The following is a 21801-nucleotide window of genomic DNA, read 5'->3' as shown; positions in this document are numbered from 1 at the left end:
TGACTTGTCAATTTGTACAAACAAGCCTGCCGGGATTTTGATCTGGTTTCCACTGTATCTGTAGATCAATTTGAGGGAAATTGACAACACTACTGAGTCTTCCCAGAAGTCTTCTTTTATCTGGCTTTTAAGATTTTCTTTTTATTCTTCTTTTCAGAAAGTTGACTGCTTATTGGTGTTCTTTGCACTTTTTCTGCCTGGATCTTGTTGAGTTTCTTGGATTTGAGGTTTATAACTTTCTTTGGAAATTTTGCCACTTCTTTCAAATACATCCCTCACCACTTTGGGGGACATGTATGTCAGATTGTTTGTTATTGTTTCACAACTTGCTGAGGTTTTAGTAACTTTTTTTTTTTCACTCTCTTCTCTGTGCTTCTATTTAGGTAGTTTCTGTGACTATGTCTTTGGATTAGTTCTATGGTCTTTTTTATTTTGCAATGTCTAATGTGCTTAAGCCATTATAGGAAATTTTTTTTTTCATTTCAGATATTCTAAGTTCTAGAATTCTATCTGGCTCTTTATAGCTTCTATTCCTCTCCTTATTATGTTCATGTTTTTCTTTAATCCTTGAACATGCTTATAATAATTGTTTAAGTCTTTGTCAGCTACTTCCATTATCACTTATAATTTCTGGTTCTGTTTTTAATAACTGATTTTGATTGGATGTTGGACATTTTAATTATTAACTGGATTTTGTTGTCTTTCTTAAGAGTGTTGAAATATTTGGGGCAGGCAGTTAAATTACTTGCAGATCCACTCAATTATTCAGAGACATGCTCTGTGCCTTTGGGGACAGGTCCAAACTAGCCTTGACTTTAGGGTTAGCTTAGCCCTCCACTCTGGTGTGGCCCTTTGGTGTCTTCCACTGAACGTCCTGGCTGTTCAACAAGCCTCTCTTCTCAGGCTGGTTGTAACTCAGAAGCCTCCTAACACTCTGTGAATTCTAGGATTTGTTGACTTAAACCTTCCTTGCAGTTCTTTGCCCAGCCTTGAGGAGTTTCACCTGATGCGTACATATGTACCTTATCTTTTAGAAACAGATTTTAGATTATTCCTCTGCAGATTTCTCTCTTTCTCTGCATATCTCCTTCCTTTCCAGTGCTCTGCCCTATAAATTCCAGGTACTTCAGCCTCTTGGTCTTCTGAAATCTATCTTCTCAATCCAAAAGACCATTATGCTCTGCTTGGGTTCCCCCCTTGCCTGTGCTGCAGTCCAGAAAGTATTTCCTGGCAGAAAGTCAGGGTGATCATAAAGCTCACCTTACTTGTTCCCTCTCTCAGGGATCACCATCCTGCTCTGCTGGTTGTTCAACGTCTATAAATGGTGGTTTCATTTAGATTGCCTAGTATTCCAGTTTATGGCCAGAGGTCAGGTCTGGTGCCAGTTAATCTGTCATAGTCAGCAGTGGAAATCTCTAAGTTTTGTCCATTTTGTTCTTGGTTTCAATGACTGCCATAAATGGCTGGAAAAGATAACTCACAAAGATACATAAAACCAAACCAAACCAGTACATTATTAGCGATCTTTACAAAAACATGATTTATACCTTTGAAAGCTGCATACCAGTTTGAGAAAATATTAGTTGAAGTTCAGGTAGTAAATTTTTATTTACCCTGGTATTCAATTTTTCTTGCTAACTAGTCGGAAGATACTGTATTTTTTTATACCATCAACAAATGGGTTTGAAACTCCTTTTGATAAATATTTCTTCAGGTTTGAGTTAATTGATAATAGGTAACATCTGTTGAATATTAACTCCATGCCTGGCTGTGTATACACATATTGTGGTGATTAATCCTTACAACAACTTAATGATATTGGCACAATTATTATGCCCACTTTATAGATGAAGAGAGTAAGATATGGAGATATTAAGTAGCTTCTCTAAGGTTGCACATCCAGTAACTGGCAGAACTGAGATTCAGTAGCATGTAGTATGGCCCACACTCTAAACCGTTTCTCTCTACTCCCTCTTGTTTGATATGAGGCATTGAGATATTTTTTTGTAGACAATGTTGTCTTTGCCCATAAGTTTATGTGATGATGGGAACATTTCCAAATATCCACTTTTAGAATGCTGTCTGTAGATGAGTTTCATTCAAGAAGCAGTTCCCCCCCCCCACTAAGTATTAAAACATCACATTTACTTCGAAGACATAGATTATGTGTTTATATTTTTTTAAATGTCTGCTAGGCAGCATATTACTGATAGCCATCTGCCACTACAGAACAGGGCAGCTCATTTAGAACACTTAGCTTTTTAAAAGAAAATTGTATAACTCATCTTTAAGCTTAAAACTCTTAAATACTTTGCAACTAGAAAACCAACAAACCCTTTCATGGCACGGCAGCTTCCCTCTCATGCCTCAGTGGCTCATCTTGCGAGAGTCCTGTTCTCTGAGGGCTTTGTCCGTCGCAATAGAGTTGAATCCACACTCAGTCCCTTCGCTCACGTAGACGCCATTTTTATGAGACTGACACACCGCCTGCTGTGCAGCGGGGCGTCTCCAACGCAGTAATTTCAGCTCTGAGATTCAGTGCGATTCTTCTTCCCATTGTCTCTCTCCCTCTCTCTTTTGTTCATATCTTTCTGTAAATCTTTGCGCTCAGGGATCCCGCTCTGGCCACTTGTCCTTTGCCACTTCCCCTTCCTTTCTTCATACCTCGCCAGCTTCTCTCTGGCCGTGCATATGCCTCCTCACACTCACCCCTGGACCTCTGCATAGCTGTTCCCTCTACCAAGAGCCTCCACGTTCTCTCCTCTCCAACATCTGGATCTCAACCCCAGGGTCACCCCCTCAGAGTCCCTCGCTGTCCCTCTGTCTCCAGGGCCCGTTCCCCATTCTCCACACCCTGTCTCCTCTCATCTTCACGCTTGGCAGTCCTGAAAACACCCTGTTTGGTTTGGTTTTGCTGTCTGTCTGTCTCCCACGCTTCAGTAGAATGTCAAGTCTTTGAGAACAGGCATTTTGTCTTGTTCACGGTCATGTCCCCCCAGCACCTGGCACAGTACTGATGTCTGAGTGTGTGTGCGTGGGTGCCAGCAGTTGGACTGAACTGTTTCTGTGGCTGCACCTGGCCCTCCCCTGCTTCTAGCTCCATGCTGTTCCTTCCATGTGAATTTACTGCCCCAAAGTCTCCACAGGTCTAAACTCTGGCTCTTTTAAAAAAAAGTCTAATTTTCCTGGTTTCTCCATCTGGAAACGGTCTTCCATTTGGCCCTCTTTGCTTTATATTTGTTGTTTGTGAACATGGTTTATCTCTGTGAGGTTGGGCCTGCCTGATTCACCTGGATGTCCACCCCAGTGTCTTACCCAGAGCAGACAGATGCTTAGGACAGACTTGTTATATTAGTACTTGAAGAGACAGTATAATTTAGTTGGCTGCTGGAACAGGAAGCAGAAATCTTAATTAGACTTTTGCATACCTGTTTGCCTGGCCGACTTCTCTCCTCCCTGTGTTCCCTGAGTGAGACGCCAGCGCCTGACACGCTGCAGGGCCCCCTCCCCACCGACCTCTGGCTGTGATGGCTAGAATTAACAAGATAATGTCCCATGTACTTAGGCGGAGGTGCTGAATACATGCAGGCGACGGTCTTGTTGTTTGTTATAATTGCATTCTTTTGAGTCCTGTGTTGCATAATGAGCTATAGCATGCCTCAAAGAGCGTTTCAGGAATGAACTATGAAATGGCTGTAGAACACTTTGCAAGTTTGTTGCGTCGGGAGCATGGCAGCGGCAGTGAAGCGCGTTGACTAGGAGGTGGCAGGGATTTCGTGTGTTCCTGTTCCACCGATGGGTGTGTGCGCTCACCTCCCCCAGACAGTTCCCTAATGGAGCTGCTGAGACGGGCGGCTTGTGACGTTCAGAATAAGACCTAACAATACTTGTGTGGGGTTTAAATGGCATTGGAAATCATTAACGAGACAAAAAGCTATGATTTCCCCTAGATTAACATGCAGGCTGGGGTTTGGCATGCCGAAATTCATTGTTTTGGTCTCTAGCCCAAACATGCTAGAGTCATTATATTGTCATGTGGTAATTAGCTGTTCCTTTAATACAAGTAATAAAAATTAAGCCTAAGAGGTACTTTAGCAATGCCTTTTACATAATCCAAAACAATATTCAAATGCTGTAGGCGTTGAGTCATTCAACTGTACTGTAGTAAAGTTTGAAGTTTAATGCATAGAGATGTTTGAATCCAGTTCATTCTTTATTCTTTGACCAGTTTTGCTACTTAGGCGTTAACCTTTAATCGTGTTAAATTAAATATACATGCCATAATGAATAATTATGAGCATGCCAGAATTTTCATTTACAATATAATGCTTTGAAAATTTGTCTAAAGGTCCTAGTTACCATTGACTTGACAGTGTGCATGCTATTTTTATATGTCACTGAATTCCTTGCTGAATCAAATGAGGGAAAGTATTTTTTTATTCGAAGCAGACACAGTGGGTCCTGGCTTCTTAAAAGGAATGGACTGGAAGAGTTGTCAGCAGAAGTTTTGGGGATGGAGGGCAGTACACTAGCTTAGCTCTTCAAAAATATAATTTGGACTGGCAGTTGTGCCGGGAAGCCTACAGGAGTTGACGTTCATAGAATTTAATAGAAGCACAGTGGTTCTCCTCTCCTCAGTTCTTCTCTGATCTCTGTTTCAAGTTCAAGTTGTCATCGTACGTGGAGGGAGCCAAGGGCATGCTGCTTTATCTCCTTCAGGCCATTTGCCCAGCATGAGACCATGGTGGGAGAGGAGAAGGGGGTGGGAAGGTGTCCAGGGAAGATACTGAAATTTAAAAATAAAAAGCTGCACCTGAAATGTTCTGAGGATGTTCATTCTATAGTATTATTGCCACTCCTACTAACAAGGAACCATATCCCTGAAATAGCTTTTGAGATCTACTTTATTTTTTTTTTGAGATCTACTTTAATATAAATATTTTAATGCTGATAAAAATAATCATGAGAGGTCACAAATGAGAAAGCAGTGATGTAGTCATAAGCTGTATATACACCCAGAATCAGTGCCCAGCCTCTGGGGTTTCACTTGATGAACGGCGTTGGACGCTGTACTGGACGAGCCCTGGGGCCTGCGTTTTGTAAACCCCATGAAGACACTGGCATCTCAGAGTGCTCCTGGCTCCTGGTGGCTGTGCCAACTGAGGCATGGTAGGCCGAGCCCTCCCTTCCAGGAACCAGGGGTGGTCTGAAAAATTAACAGCTCTGGTATTTGAAAATTAAGTGAGCGCTTGAATATATACCCTTGTTGATCCACTGGGCTTGGTGTTTAGCATTCCTCACCCAGAGACTAAATCTTTGCAGCCGTCTCACAAGTGATGCTGGCGTCCATACCAGAAATATCTTCCGCAATCTCTTCTAAGCCCAGCAGACTCGGGTATGCTTCTGCTCTGACAGGGCCCGAGGGTCCTAGAGGAAGTGCCCCACTGGGGCCCGGCAGGTGGATTATAAGTGCAGCAGAAATAAAAATAAAGACCCAGTTGATGCCAGAAGAATATATCTCCATTTTGTGCTGAATTAATGGTAAAGGCAAAGACCTCACTAGTACCGTAAATTTCTATGTCCACCGTGTCCAATTTTAGGTCCAAATCCGTTAGAGGAATTGGAACCCCTTCCAGGGCCCGAGAATGGGCTCTTGTCTAACACTCGGAAATGAATTGTCCTGGGAGACACACATGCTGACAAGCAAGAGACTTCGTTGGGAAGGGGTGCCCAGGAAGAGAGCGTCAAGGTCGGGAGCCCAGGAGAACCGCTCTGCCACGTGGCTCACAGTCTCGGGTTTTCTGGTGAGGGGATTCGTTTCCAGGCTTCTGGCCAGTCATTCCAACTCAGGGTCCTTCCTGGTGGTGCACGCTTTGCTCTTCCAAGATGGATTCCTACGAGGATTCTGGGAGGTTGGTAGGACATACGGACTGGCGTCTCCTCTCTCCTTTGGACCCTTCCCGAATTCTTCCAGTGGTGGTAGCTTGTTAGTTTCTTATCAGGACCTCCTGTTGTAAGATTATTCATGTCAAGTGGTTACTATCGTCTCTGGGCCAGGATGGGTGGTTTCAGTCAGTGGTTTACCTAATTAATCCAGTTTTTTTGTAAGGAATCTGAAGGTGGGTAGCACATTGAATTGTCTATAAGACCTCTCATAACTGGCCTAGATCTCCATTCTCCTACTGTTTGTACTATAACTAGCCGTGGGGTAGCCTCCTGGCTGGCTGGCTCAGTGGCCCGGTACAGGTCACCATGGCTCGGTCACCAGCTATGCCTCTCACAAAAGGCAGAGCCACCATGAGCAGAAACTCAGGGTTCTCCTGTCTTCAGATCACCAGCTAGTAAACCCTGACTGTCCCTGAGCGTGCTTCATCAGTTAAAGGATGGCCATGACAGAAAATGGTCCTGTCCTGAATAGGGGATTATCTTACAAGAGCCCCCCTCAGGGGACCTTCCTCATTGGAAGGATGATCACTGATCTCACAGACCTAGGTCTGAGTTCTCTCTGCCTCCTGTTGTTATTGTTGCCAAGTCATTCTGACTCTTTGCAACCCCATGGACTACAACCCACCAGGCTCCTCTGTCCATGGCATTTCCCAGACAAGAATTCCAGAATGGATTGCCATTTCCTGCTCCAGAGGATCTTCCCGACCCAGGGATCAAACCCACGTCTCCTGCATTGGCAGGCAGATTCCTTACCACTGAGCCACCAGGGAAACCCCTCTGCCTACTAACCAACTGGAAACCTGGACACATCACCCTGCCTCCCTGAGCTTTAGTTCCGACTTCTGTGTAAAGAATGAGATACATGTCACACATCTCTCTCCCAGGATTGTCCTCGGGCTCAAATGAGAAAATGTCTGTAAAAAGTGTTCTGTGATGAGCAGATTCTCTCCAGGTAGCAGGTGTCATTACCAGCTTCACAAGAATTATTAGAAACCTGAGGCTTTCAGTGCCTTCTCCAAGCGGGTGCTGGGTGATTTTTCCAGGCTCCCCCACTACCCCTGCCTGCCCCACCAGCCACCGTGTTTATGTCTCTCTCTTCCAATCAGATCAGGGAATGAAAAATCCTTCAAGTGTCACACCAGGTCAGGGCAGTGGGCAGATCCCAGGGAGCCCATGGTCAATCTCACCCCATTCTCATGTACTGGGTTCTACCCGCACATCCCTTAGTGGCTGCAGAGACGAACCCTGTCCACCCAGCGGGGCCCCGGGAAGCTGACAGCCTGGGAGCCAGGTGACCTGCTCCAAGCCTCTGCAAGGGTGGCTCAAGCGTGTCCGGAGGAGGGTGACCCGTGTGTCCCTCTCTTGCAGACCCTGTTCCCGCGCTGGACCTTGGGCAGCAGCTCCAGCTCAAAGTGCAGCGCCTGCACGACATTGAGACGGAGAACCAAAAGCTTAGGGAAACTCTCGAAGAGTACAACAAGGAATTCGCCGAAGTGAAAAATCAAGGTTGGTGGAAGATGTGTTTGTTCCTTACTTTTTCTTTTCTTTCTTTTTTCTTCTGTTCCTTTTTTTTCTGTTCTTTTCTTTCTTTCTTTCCTTCTTTTTTTAAATTACTTTACCCATACTGTTGGGACTAGCTCTGATTGTCACCTATGTCATAGAGTCCGGGCGGGGCATTACAGAGAGAAAATAACACTTAGCTATTGAGAAGGAAAGCTTTTCCTCCACACTATGACCACATATGATTTTATTGCCTCCCTGATGGGACAGATTCGGAGTCTTTAAAAGTTCTTCCTGAATCATCGTGTGATAGGGTCTGCCTTTAAAAGACGAATGTGTTGCCTGCGGGTGGCACCTGTCAGACAGCTTATGATCAAAGGGCCACATCCAGTAAGTGGTTTAATAATTGCTGCCAACACATTAAGGCTTTAGACGAAGGCTGCATGTCCCCACACTTAAGAACCCCCGTGTCCTCGTCAGCGTCGCCTGTTCCATGACGAATCTAACGGAGGAAAACAAAATTTAGCCTCTTGGTGTGGTTGTCCAGCTGTCAACAAGGAGAGAGGGCAAAGGTTGCCTGGCTTTTCCTGCCAAGGAAGACTAGAGAACTCTCTCCTAGACCTAAGATCCAGATGTGTCCCAGTCAGGCTTCCATGTCTCAGAGAAAAGCCGCCGCCCCATCTGACAACCGCAGCAGGTCTCTGAGCCAAGTCCAAGTGGAAATGAACCTCTTTGGTTTTGTTTGGGGTGTGGGTGAGGAAGGTGACAGAAAAGAGAGCAGCCTGCTTGAGGGACTTCCCCTGAGGGCTACAGAAGGAATTACTTGATGACGATTTTTAAAAGCATCCTTGGAGGACTTCCCTTGGCAGTCCCAGTGGTTGAGACTTCACCTCCCAATGCAGAAGATGTGGGTTCACTCCCTGGTTGGAGAGCTAAGATCTCACCTGCCTCACAGCCAAAACATAAAACAGAAACAATACTGTAACAAATTCAATAGACTTTAAAATGGTCAACATCAAGAGAAATCTTTTTTAAAAAAGAAGGGAAGAGAGGCTTTTTAAAGAAAAATTTAAAAATTAAGAGCATCCTTGGGTTCTGAGACCTTTGGACCCAGGCTGGCAAGGAGGGATCATCCACGGAAAGGACCCAGGAAGAGGCAGGACAGTCCAGGCCTGAACACTGAGGGCAACAGGCCTGAAGGCCCCGTCCTGGAGGATGCCCCCTCATCCTGGCCCCACAGGGAGCGGAGAGGCTATGGACTGGAGAGATAGCTCGGTCCTGCTGGGGAGCAAGGTGTGGACTTAGGAGGTGGGGGGGTCCAGTGAGAGAAGTGCTCCCTCCCGGCTCTGGTCAGAATCACCCACGCTCAGGGGAAAGAGAACCCAGAAATTCTGGTTCTGCAGCACAACCCGAAGGGGGAGCGCTTGTTGTTTCCTTCCAGCGACCCCTGCCATCTTATTTTGATAGATCCACCACCTGGGTTTCCGTCAGTTTGGTTTGATTCTGGTGGAAGGCGTGCTGCCCCTCCCCACCTGCCTCACCACCCACCCCACCCCAGGGGCCAGTTGCCCAGTGTGAGGCCATCGCCTCCCACAAAGGTCTCACCTGATGGGCATTTTCAAATGAAAGGCAGAGCCCAAGGGTCTTTCCTGGCGGTCCAGTGGTTAGGACTCCATGCTTCCATTGCAAGGGGCACGGGTTCAATCCCTGTTTGGGGAACTAAGATCCCACAAGCCCTGAGGCGCAGCTAAAAAAGTAGAAACGCAGAGCCCATGCCTTAAGAACAAAGGCTCCAAGGCTGGCAGACCGGGCCAGGGTCCCTTGGTTGCCACCACTTTGCAGTGGGAGCAGAGCTCTTGAGTGTCCTCTGCTCCTCTGCACTGCTCGCCCTGCCCTCCCCCTAAGCTAACCGCCCCCCCACCTCGCTCCACTCACATGGAGGGGCACAGCCGGGACACACCCAGGGCAGTGTCCTGGCCCCAGGCCCAGGTACCAGAGGAGGGACAGAGGCTCCAGGACAAGTCACCCCTGGCTTACCAAGCAGTCTGCCCTGGGTGGGGGTGGTAAAGGGACCCCACCAGACCGAGTGGAGCTCCCAGCTAGCACCCCAAACTCCTCTGGAAGGAGCGTAGGTGGGTCAGGAACTGCCCAGATGTCTCCAACCCATTGTTCAAAGCAGAGATGCCGTCTGTTTATAGCCCGTAGGCTGTTGACTAGAGAGCATATGCAGGTGTTTCCAGAGGTGACCTGTCATGTGCCTGTTTTGGACACGCTCCACTCCCTCCCAGCCTGCACCCCTTCACTCGTGTATCACCAACCATTGTGCTTACAGGGCATTTCTTCCAAGCCTCAAACACTCAGCCCGAGAGGCAGGAAGCCCCCTATTCGTCTCTCAGATGCCTTGCCAGGGTCACTGGTCTTAATTCCCTTTCTCTTCCTCCGAGGAGATCCCCCTGGTTTCATTTAAAGAATAGTGCCAGTTTCTTATTTTAGCAAAAGAGCCTCTAGCTTTTCTCCATAAGCCAGGTGGGCACGAACGCCCGGCTGTCAAGCTCCTGCCTGGGCCAGCGTGTCCATGCAGCTCAGGGAGTGGAAGCCAACGTGAGTGACAGCCCAAAGGGCCAAGGCCACCAGTCCAAGCACTTACATGAGCAGAGACCTGGCAGGCGACCTTGTCACGTGACCCTGGGGCCCTGTTGTCGCAGCCCCTTTGTGGCCTTACCCTGCTCAGCCCACTGAGCACCCACCGTGTCGGGTGCTGGGACCTCCAAGGCACTCAGTCCTGCCTCCTGTGCGGTGGATCCTCATCTGAGCAAGTGTATTCCCTCAAGGGCTTTGCTCACCTTGGAGCTGGGGCTGCAGTACTCGGCCGGGGGCCGGCCAGCCCCCCCAATGGGGTGGGGGTGTCCATGTCGAGGCAGGTAGAGCAATGCTGCCCTAGCCACCAACGGATCTGAGTTAGGACCCTGCCCTGTTCATTGCATCTGCTCTTGTGTTCCCATTTTGGGCCCATAAAGCAACTGTCATAAACACACACTTGGTGGAGAGGGGATCCTGGGCTTTCCAGGGGGGGCCCTGCCACCCAGGAAGCCCTGTGTCCTGAGCACCAGACACCACAGGGCTTCATCTCACAGCACTGCTGCCTCCCCCCGGCACTCGCTCTCCCTCCGACGTGGCTCCCCTGGGCCCTAAGTCATCTACTCTGCACACGCAGCCCAGGTCTGCCAGACTCTGACCAGGGTGGAAGGTGCTCTTGGCATCCAAGCTCTGGGACTAGTCCCTTCCAGCCAAGGAGACGTGCCCCGGATCCACTTAGTGCACCATGTGTCTCATCACTTGTGAAACAGCAGGGCTGCAGCCCACAGCCAGGGAGGTCTGTAGGCTTCTTCCAAAATGTGCACACAATTATGAACTGTTGTCTTTGTAAGAAAGTACTTAAACCTGCACTAAAACATTATTAATCTTCCCTCAGTAGAAGACTAATTTCAAATTCATCAATAAGATGATATTATATTTTAGCATTGATTTCCCCCCCTTTTTCTTAAGTTGTATTAGAGACATAGTTCTTATTCCCAGCAAAATCCATTGATCCTCCTCAACCTAAATGTTTAAAGTTCAATTTAACATTTAGGGAGTAAAAGGTCTCCGAAGGGACTCGTAACCATTGATTTTGTGTCAGAGTTGAAGAGCTAAAGTTTAAAACACACCGATCCTCCTAGGTTACAAAAGCCTAGTATATATAGCCTTGTGGAACCATGCTTCTCTTACTGGAGTTTTTTTCCCCCCTTCTGCAGAGGTTACGATAAAAGCACTTAAAGAGAAAATCCGAGAATATGAACAGACTCTGAAGAACCAGGCTGAGACCATAGCTCTCGAAAAGGAACAAAAGTTACAAAATGATTTTGCAGAAAAGGAGAGGTGAGCATGTTTTGGGGTCTGCAGGCACCCATGTGCGGATGTAAGGTTTTACTTGTTTATATCACAAGACAAGTTTTGTTGTTTTGTTTTGTTTTGTTTTTTTTCATAAAGCAATCCCATGAAATAAGCCCAGGTTGGAAACCAGAATCCTAGGAGCTCTAAGGCAGTGGCATCCAACCTTTCTGGCACCAGAGACCAGTTTCGTGGAAGATAGATTTTCCACAGAATTAGGGAGGTGGGGATCGGATGGTTTCAAGATGATTCAAGCACATTCCATTTATTGTGTGCACTTTATTTCTCTTATTATTAAATCAGCTCTACCTCAGATCATCAGGCGTTAGATCCCGGAGGTTGGGGATCCCTGCTCTAAGGCACAATTTTGTTTGAAAACCATAGGTGTCCCTTGTTCTGTTATTTGTAAGATGGGCTTGAATGAAGTGTAACAGTCTCTCCCCATTGGTGAATGGGGTGTCTGGTGGTCCAAGGGTGTGTCTGTCGGGGCTGCGTGAGGTGGAGCTTGAGCACGAAGCTTGTGTGGTTGACACATGGGGCTGTACCCGAGGTGAGATGAGAGGGGCAGGATGGTCCCCTGCTGCCTGTCCTCTCTAGGAAGCCTTGGGTGACCCCGAGCTCCTACTACCTTCTTCAGTGGAATTTTAGTATTTAACATCTCCCTCTGTCTCTGTCTATCTCTCGCACACACACACACAATATCTTGGTTTGTTGGCATTGGTATCAGTAAAATATGTTCATGCACCATCTAGGGGTTGTGAGTGTTAGGTTTCCACTGGCCTGCTTCACCCAAAACTTTGCCACAAATAACAAGTTGGGTTTTCAGCTAGTGTGACGACCTAATGAAAGTTAGCTTCCTGTGAAAACCGTAAGGACTGTTGAAGTCACCAATTCAAATTGCACAAGTCAGGCTCTCAGAACTTTGGTGAAGCCAAGGTGTAAAAATTTCAGCCTGCCATGGAGAATCCTGAGACCATTAATGAGAGGCTTGCACTACATGTCTGGTTACAAGTGAGAGGCAGGCCCACGATGGTGCCCTGTGGCTGTTTCCTGTGAACTCGGAAGCAGCTGCTCAGACTTCCATGAGGCAGGCCGGTGGAGCTCTCGGGCGTCAGTAAGGCCTCTCTGAGGCACCGTGAAGCTGGCTTCATTCAGAAAAGAGGAAGAATGCCTGCTGCACTCACTGCCAGGCCCTCTCGGGGCATCGTCTCACCTAGTGCCCAGGACAGACCTGCCGAGCCGACGGTCTCATTTTTCAGGTGGAGAGACCAGGCCTCAGGTTAGGGACCTGCCCCCACTCTCCCACCCAGGCACCCAGAGGTGGGGCCGGAGCCCAGCCCACCGCTGTACCCTGGCCTCCCAAGGTCCTTGCTGCAGGACCAAAGCCAGTCCCTCAGGTCAAGCCCAGCTCTGCAGGGAACGCCACACCCATACTGCTGGGAGAGCCCCACAGAGTCAGGGCTCAGGATGAGTGGACTTGCGACTTAGCAGGTGTGGAACTGCGGCTAAATATGTCTCCTCAGAAAGTACTTTATGCCCAAAGAGATTTCTCACCATATTACTGAAAACTGGGGGACAGGGGACATGCAAGTCATTGAAATGCCCTGCCAACAAGAAATGGATACATAAGAGATAGTTTTGTTGAATTTGCAGTAACCCCAGAAATGTACCTGGCATAATATGGAGTGAAAAATGCATAATACAGAATTATAGACAATGTGGTTACATCTGCACAAAGTCATGCTTTATAGAAGTGTTACAATAAATTCCTATAGAAATTTAATATTATTAAGTTGATTTTTCAAATTAGGTTAAAAGATTGATTATATTGAAAGATACAAATAGTTGACAACTGGGGGTGGGGGATAAAGCTAGATCTTTATCTCATTCTTTACCAAAATATTGAAATTGATTAGGGTTTAAATGTCAGTAATTAAATCATATACATATGGGAAGAAAACATGGGCATTTACTTTGTTTTTAATGATTTTGGAATGGAGAAATCTTTCTAAGCATTTATATATTTTCTAAGAAAATTTATATAAATACGACTGCCTAAAATTTCATACAGACTTTTAAAAACAAATAAAGATGAATAACATTTTTAAACCATCAAAAAACTGGGAAGAAATATTTGCACCATGTAAAAGAAAGGGCTAATTTTCCTTGCAAACAGAGAGCTCTTAAAAGTTAATAAGAAGAAGTCAGCACTACAAAAAATGGGCAGAGGAGAGGAGCAGACAGTTCATACAAAGAGAAATTCTCAGCTTTATTCCACAGTAAAACTAAGTTTAGTTTTATCCAGTGTTGTCACAGCAGAACACTCGAATGTTGTTGGCAAGAGTTTAAATTGGTGAGGTTCTTTTTGTTGGAAAGTTTCTGAATATCTATCAAAACAACAAAAACAATTGCACATACCCTCTCTCCTTGTAGTTCCTCTGTTTGAATTTTATTCAACGAATTCACTGTCAGAATTATGCAACAATACCTATGATGATCACTGTAGAATTGTTTAGTAGAAAGAAATTTGATAAGTCATCTAAATGCCCAGAGAAGCTGAGTGGAGTCAGTTATTTAATAAGAATGGGAAAGAGCTATATATGCTAGGGTAGACTATTTCCACAGTACTGAGATAAGTGAAAAAGCTAGCTACCGGATAGCACATGTGCCCTGATCCCTTTTGTGTGAAAAGAAAGGGTTTTCTGTTTATATACATTGTAATATATCACATCTGAGTTTATATTATGCTACAGTACATTACATATTACATTGTATTTCTATAAATAAAGAAAAATTCTAAAGAGCTACAAAAGAACTCTATCTGAGGAGTGCAAATAGAGCCAAGATATAGAAAGAACATTTTACCTTCCATAATATTTGTGGGTTTTTTTTTCAACACAGAGCATTTATTAGCTTTATAATTGAAATAGGTGCAAATTCGAGCAGTGCTTTTCCACAGATGATGGAAATTTGGGTGTCTTTTTTTAACTGTGCCATTTCTACTTTTCCATATTCCCAGGTTTCTTCTTCATGAGAGCATGTGTTACATTCAAACGATGTAAAAATAATAAACTTATTTTTAGAGATTTTTCTGCCGATGAGGAGGAAAGAATGCTATTTATTGACCAGGGAATTCATCTGGAGATCCTGGGAAATATAAATACATGGAATGTGGCTGCAGACATTCAGCATGTCCCCATTAGGTATTAGCCTTGCATTCGCATTCCATTCTAACAGAAATGGAGCAGCTGTCACATCTCTTCAGTACATCCTTTATTCCAACAAATTCCTTCATTGTGTCAGCAAAATGTAAATGCATCATTCTTTCGGGCTAACTTCAGGAAACAATGAGTGCGTGATGATTTTTCTTTTCTTTCTTTTTTTAAAATAACTGGCATTTCAAGAATAAGCTGCATTTAGGATAGCCTTCTACATCAATTGCCTCGCATCAGGTCCCACAGGAAGTACACCTCCCCTGGAGGGTGACGTGTGGGTAAGAGTCAGGGGGTTAAAGGTCAGGGCATCAGGGCTCGTGGCGTTACTAGTGGTACCTTGCCGCACGCCTGTCACCAGTTGTGTAAAGGCAGCTCATGGCCATAGTTCCAGAACCACAAGACATGTGAGCTGCTCAACAAGATGACCAATCTGACTTCCTCCTCTTCCTTTTCAGAAAGCTGCAGGAGACCCAGATGTCCACCACCTCAAAGCTAGAAGAAGCCGAGCATAAAGTCCAGACTCTGCAAACAGGTGTGCTATTCTGCCTGCCCGTCAGGCTGCTGCCAGCCAAACTGACCCAGGACAGGCTTCCTCCACCTCCCAGTCCCTGCAGGTCCCCCTGACACCTGTCGCCCCGCCACTGTGGTGAGCCTGGAGGAGGGAGGGAGCCAGCCCACACCCCAGTGTGCCTCAGACACCACCCGCCCCCCCAACCCTGCCCCTTCCCACCTCGGCTGCATGAGTCACCCACCACTCTGAGTCCTGCTCGGCAAGGTGGGAGGCTGCGAACTCCATTTACATCACTGCCAGGAACCATCCTTTCTTCCTGCTCTTTTTCCAACAAACTCATCTAAATCACCGAACTGTCAAGGGCTGACTTGTCATTTGGAATGATAATGGGGGAAAAAACCATTATTTCTACCCTGTGAGGTTAAGGAGAACAGTAATAGCAGACCTTTAAAACTGCAAAAGTACCCAAAAATCTTTGCTCAGGTTTTTCTTTAAACTTCTTTTTGCCTTTTTTTTCTTTTTGTTCTGAAAGAGAAATGGGACTATATATTTAATTTAAATGTGGAAAAATAACAGAAGACATCATAATCCAAGTTTAAAAAAAAAAATGACAGAGTGGGAGAAAATAATCACAACAAATTCAGACACATAAGATCCCCCAAATATAAAGATCACCCGAAAGTCAATAAAAATAGATGAACAGTCCAGGAGAACAAGGGGCTAAGGATGGAAACAGGCAGTTTACAGAAGAAACACACAGCCAATACACATATGAAAAAAATGTTAATTTTGAACGGACAGGGAAATGCCAATTAAATCAGCAAGAGATTGTTTTGCCTGTCAGACTGTCAAAAAAAAGTTTTTAATTGATAATATCCAATGTTGGTGAGAGTATAGGAAAAAAATCACGCTCTCAGTATCGATGGGAAAGTAATTGCCTCTTGGGAGGCCAGCTGGGTAGTATTTATCTGAAGTTGGAACGTCCCAGCTACTTACCCAGCACCTTCCCTTCAAGGTATCCTGATGCCCTGGGCCCATGGCAAGCCCTGTACAGGAGCTAAATTGTTACTGTCACTGTCATGCCCCAATATAGAGAGATTTCCATGCTTCTGCTCAGGGCAAAGTGCAAATCTCAGAAGATGTTTGTATCATCCTATTTACGAGTGCATGTGTGTTATTCAGTCAGTCATATCCTACTCTTTGGGACCCCATGGACTGTTTCTCACCAGGCTCCTCTGTCCATGGAATTCTCCAGGCAAGAATACTGGAGTGTCACTGGAAAAAAAAAAAGAATACTGGAGTGAGTTGCCATTCCCTTCTCCAGGGGATCTTCCCAACCCAGGGATCAAACTCTGGTCTCCTGCATTGCAGGCAGATTCTTTACCGTCAGTATTTATGGGGGGGTGGGGGGGAGGGTAAAAATATACATATGTTATATATTTTTAATTTATGGGAGTGGGTAAAAATAAAATATATATATGTATATACACTTAAACATATATGCAATTATATATGGAAATATTTTTTAAATAGTGAAATTTATTTAAAAGCAGGAATTTACCTAATTAGAGGCTCATGGGATGAAATGAAGCAGCAGTGGAAGGGGATTGTTCTTTTCCATTCTGTGATACTTTTGTAATCTTTGCCTCCTTTGAAATGAGAATATGATTTTTTTCTTTCTGATTTAATAGGAACAATTAGTATCTTACATCATGATTTTATGTCCTCTGCCTTTCAGCCCTGGAAAAAACTCAAACAGAATTATTTGACCTGAAAACCAAATATGATGAAGAAATTACTGCCAAGTAAGTCTCTGCCCATCTCCCTCTGTCCGCGTGCATTTGGTCAGGTTGCTCCCAGTATTGCTAATCCATGAAAGATCTCCCTGCTTCGCCCTCCTGTTGATTGGCTTTGCAAAGTGGTACATGGTTTAGAAGATACTTGGTCTCTGAGCTGCTGTAAAGAACAGAGTGTCGTTCCCGTGACTTCCTTGCAGAAGTTTAAAAGCCAGGATGTGACAGTTAGCTGTGTCTGGTGCTCTCAGGACAGCCCTTCCAACTGACACTTTTTTCTTAATTATTGTGAAGCCGGGTCACCACTGTGCCTTTTTCTAAGAAATTTTGGGAAAGCGTCAGCACAGAGAAGATGTGATACTTGGGATGTTTTGTGGAGCTTGGTCTGTGGCAATAGCACCAGGTTTTACCCGTGCCCAAAGCCTCCACTCCCACACAGATGTATCTGTTCAAACCCCACCTGGGTGTCCGTTGCAGACACAAAGTGGGGGTGTGTACATCTTTGGGCGGGTGTATCAAGTAAAGGTCTTGTCGGGAGGGAATCAGTGATCCACTGCATGTTCCCTGTTGCCAGCCAGCAAGCAAGAAATAGCATTGACATAAATCAAGAAAGATAAAGAAGCAACAGATTGTTCCCTGAAAACGCCAGGCTAGCATCTGTACTACTTTTTCCTGTCCTGGGAGGCTCCTCCCATTTCCCCCAGACACCCGTCCACCACTCCCTACCCCACCCCACCCCATCCCCAACAGCTGTGTCTCCAGTAGGACTCAGCTCCTGCTGTGCTCACACCAGGCCTCAGTGGGCACTGGTGGGTTTTGGGGGGTGGCTCTGAATAGCGCCACCTTCCTCCCCTGCTCCTGCTCCACGTGGGGCCCTGGTACTCAGCACTCCTCAGTCCGATCACCCTCACCCTTGACCTCAGAGGTTGCTGTTGGGCCAACTGCTCTCAGGGCACATGGTGGGGGGGTGGGGTGACCTTTGCCCTGGATTGTTTAGCAGCTTGAGACCTCAAGAGCCCAGCTACCTGGGCCAGGTGGTCAGAACCAATTTCAATCATGAGCAGAGAACCTCCTCACAGAGACTAAAACGTCCCAGTCAGTCTTGGTGGTTCTGGCCAAAGTGTTGGCATGTCTAATCCTGGTGGAATCCTCCACCCTCCACCCTCTTCTCCTAGCGTGCCGAAATGTGACTTCAGATGGTACAGAAAGGACTGGTTCTAAGGTTCCGTGACCCTTAAAATTACACTTTGAAAACTGGCAGTTCTGGTATTAACCCTTCTGATCCTAGGCATCACTGTCGATGGGCCACAGGCATGCCCTCCCCCCTGAGCCCACAGCCTGAGAGTTCCTCACCCCTGTAAACATATCCTCTGAGGCACCACACCAACTGCTGTCCCCTTGGCCCTCCTAGGTGTCCGTGTCTGGGTTTCCTCTTCTGCCAGCCATCTTTGTTTTTCTACTATTTCTGCTTAGACTTTATTCTACAACATAGATTGTTTTTCTCAGTAAATTTGATTTTTTTTTAATACTTTAACCTGGTACATAGTTCTAACCTTAGTTTATAGCATTTCTTTTCTAAAAGTTTAATCTGAAGATGTTCTGCTTATTCCTTGATTCATTCACTCTTATCCACATCATCTTGCTGACAAAATTCATAGGGACTTTGGGGGCTGATATGTTGGATTATTTGCTTAGTTTTTGTTAATTTATGTTTGTTAAACCACACCTCTTTCGAAAAGGCACGGATACATCTTGCATATCTACAGTCAACAAAGTTTGCTTTGTTATGCACTTAAAAAACTTTTTTGTCTCCAGCCATACCACCCTGAATGCACCCTATCTTGTCTGATCTCAGAAACTAAGCAGGGTCTGGGCCTGGTTAGTACTTGGATGGGAGACCTCCTGAGAATACTAGATACTGTAGGCTTAAAAAAAAGAAGCAGCAGCTTTTGTACAGCCAACCAGTAAGCCCATCTAAGCCCATGGTTTCCAAACTGTGGGTCGTGATTGTGAAATCTGTTTAGCAAGTGGCAACCAGCTAGCTGGGTCATAAGTAGGATATCAGGAAGGTGGTGACCGGGATGGCCCGGGGACAGGGGGAGGGAGGAAGGGCGTCTCCTCCCCATCCCTCGCCTTTCCTTGCTGTGCTTGGAGCCAGGGTGCAGTGCTCAAGGATGATTCCAGCCTCCCAGGTGGTCTGCTCCCTGGGAAGGGTCAGAGGTGCCTCCTGAGATGACAGGGTAATTTTCAGTCCTCAGTGTTGCCTTAAGTTACTGTTCGTAGATGCAGGGAACCAGCATAAGTCCATTCCTTAGCAGCCAGCTGCATCATTTGATGGTAAGATTGTTAAATCTCAGGTCACCTGAATCAGCAAGGCCACCCAGGAGAGCACCAGAGGCCAGTCCTTCTGACCCCAGACCTCTCCTTGAACTTATCAGAGCCCGCTGACCTCTGATAAATGGCAGTAGTTGATGGAGGCTCAGGGAGAATCACCTCTAGACTACTTCCCATCATATCAGTGTATCTTAAGGCCAGAAACTGTTTTTTTTTTTCCCAAAAAAAATACAGATAAGTGAAAATCCACTCATTACTTCTGCTTTTTCATTGAACTAGAGTAAATGGAGGATAGAATCAAAAAACAAGGAGTCTGTTATTCTGTCATGTAAAATGCTTTGCCTCCAAACTGGGGCTGTTGTTACCACCCGCTGACGGGGCCACAGGTGCTCTCAGGGTGCGTCCCCGCCTGTGATCGTAGCAGGAAACCCTCGTCTCCTCAGACGAGTTGGGAGGCAGGGGTGCGGCGTGTACCTGGGCGCAGAGAGGCAAGCCAGATGGGCACAACCCAGATCCACTGTCAGCTCTGCTGACGTTCCTGGAGGCCCTCAGGGAGGATCAGGGAGAAAAGGCATTGCAATCAAGCGCCATCCCTGCTGTCGGGGGGACATTAGCATAGCATCTGCAGCATCGGGGTGTCCACAGAAGACAGACACCCCCCTCCAGCTAGGACAGTCAGGAGGGAGTTTAACATGGGCGCCACAGGGACAGGGAGGACCAGCTACATCCCGGCACCCTGAGCAAGCACTGGCCAGGCCTCACTCCGCCTGTATTGGGAGGGAACAGGGCTCCAGGGCAGTACCAGCAACCCCTGACCTTACCCTCCTCTGGGCCCTGGCCAGGACTCCCCACTGCCAGGGGAGGACCAGGGGGAGAGGGAGCTGGTTAGGGGGATAGTGGGTCTCCAGTACAGGCCCCACCCAGCTGGAGCCAAAGGAAAGGCTGTCAAGGGGGCCTTCCTGTAGGCAGTGACCTGTGATTTGATGCACAAAGATGTGCTGGAGTCAGGGGTTGCTGGAGGCAAAGGAGCTCTGTCTGTGAAAACACCAGGCAGCAAGGCCAGTCACCTGGGGGACAAGCCTGGAGCTCCAACAGGCTGATCTGCCGGGCAGGTGGGCATGGTGGGCACCGGGCCTGGACAGAGACTCAGAAGGGGGTCAGCCCTGTTCAACTTTTTGTGACCCCATGGATTGTAGCTTCTGTCCATGGAATTCTCCAGGCAAGAACACTGGAGTGGGTAGCCATTCCCTTCTCCACGGGATCTTCCCGACCTAGGGATCAAACCCAAGTCTCCCACATTGCAGGCAGGTTCTTTACCGGTTAACCACCAGGGAAGCCCCAGATGGAGGTTAGCAATTCTAAATATTAATAGAATCAAACGTCTAACACAGGGCAGCTGAGGGCCCAACCCTTAGTGTAGATGGTTCCCAGAGGAAGTAATCCATAAAAAATGTAGAGAATGGCCTGAGATAATAATTGCTACTTTCTTTTAACTTCAGAAACAATCACTTCAGTCTTAGAGCTCCCACACAGAGCCGCCCCCCGCCACGCTCCACCTCTCATTTCCCTCCCTTTTCATTTTCTGGGAAAGGTCTGTCATTCTACTGTCTGCTTCCGGCCTGACTTACTTGTCCTGTGTTTGACTAGACAACTTTCCATCTAGTCTAATACTTACCAGTAGAAGCCGACCAGGTCCCAAGCTCCTCACAAGTGGTCTTAAAACATTTCAAAACAATGTATTTTCTCCCTTCTCAAAGGAGAGATTCTTAAAAAGCTTTCTTAAAAAACTTCCCTGGCAGTCCAGTGATTAAGACTCCACACTTCCACTTGAGGGGGCACAGGTTTGATCAACCTGGTCGGGGAACTGAGATCCATGCTGAGCAGCAAGGCCAAAACAACTTTTTTTTAAAAGTGTCGACAGAAAATGCAGAACAGGAAGTGGGTGGGGGAGGCATCATGGAACATGGGCTTTGAGTGGGTCATGGTGGGGAGGGGTGGCGGGTCCACTGTCCCTGCCCCATGTGTTCTTAGATAAGCTGCTTGATTTCTGTGCCTCTCTTTCCTCACCTGTAAAATGGGCAGAATAGCAGTCAGAACTCTGGGTGGCAGTGGAGGGTAATAAGGAGTTATGCCCACAGCTCCCAGCATGGTGACAGCTGTCAGCTCTTCTGTTGTCAGCAAATAGAGGCTGTTCCTGACAAGCTTGCCCTGAGCTTGGTGTGTGTGTGTTTCTGAAATTACGGGTCTTGGGAAAGACTGGCCTGAATGGCATCATGTCCCCAGAACGTTTGAAGAGTACATGTTGCCTCTCCCTCCCTGGGAGGATGTCACTGGGATGACCATCCCTTGCCGCCCCCACTGGGGACCGAAGCCCACAGGTCGGAGGCAGCAAGGCTGTCGGAAGCTCGTGCTGACTGGGTGCAGCCGTCGGCCTGCGTCAGCTGGGCCGGCCCGCTGGCTGCGGCGGGGACAGCAGCAGGAAAGTTTTCCATGTGTAGGCTTGAAGCGAAATGTAATTAGCCTTTATGTGCAGAACAAGGCTTCATTGATGAATACAGCTGGTCTTTGTTTT

The 21801-nt window shown here is 46.7% G+C and overlaps 1 protein-coding gene and 1 pseudogene across 12 annotated transcripts in view; both read left to right on the top strand.

The window, feature by feature from the left end:
• Window positions 1-21801, top strand: part of CUX1 (cut like homeobox 1) — a 348486-nt gene that overhangs the window by 201094 nt on the left and 125591 nt on the right. For all 12 annotated transcript variants that reach the window (XM_043454973.1, XM_043454971.1, XM_043454970.1 and 9 more), the window contains 4 exons: window positions 7315-7452; window positions 11241-11364; window positions 15047-15123; window positions 16841-16907. In XM_043454973.1, the coding sequence (XP_043310908.1) occupies window positions 7315-7452; window positions 11241-11364; window positions 15047-15123; window positions 16841-16907 (406 nt within the window). The remainder of the gene's footprint in view (window positions 1-7314; window positions 7453-11240; window positions 11365-15046; window positions 15124-16840; window positions 16908-21801) is intronic.
• On the top strand, window positions 18703-18822 carry LOC122433637 (annotated as a pseudogene).

The sequence above is a fragment of the Cervus canadensis genome, chromosome 32 (assembly GCF_019320065.1).
Source record: "Cervus canadensis isolate Bull #8, Minnesota chromosome 32, ASM1932006v1, whole genome shotgun sequence".
In the NCBI taxonomy this organism is placed as follows: Eukaryota; Metazoa; Chordata; class Mammalia; order Artiodactyla; family Cervidae; genus Cervus; species Cervus canadensis.
The sequence above is the reverse complement of the archived record's forward strand: the minus strand, read 5'-3'. Positions and strand labels throughout refer to the sequence as shown.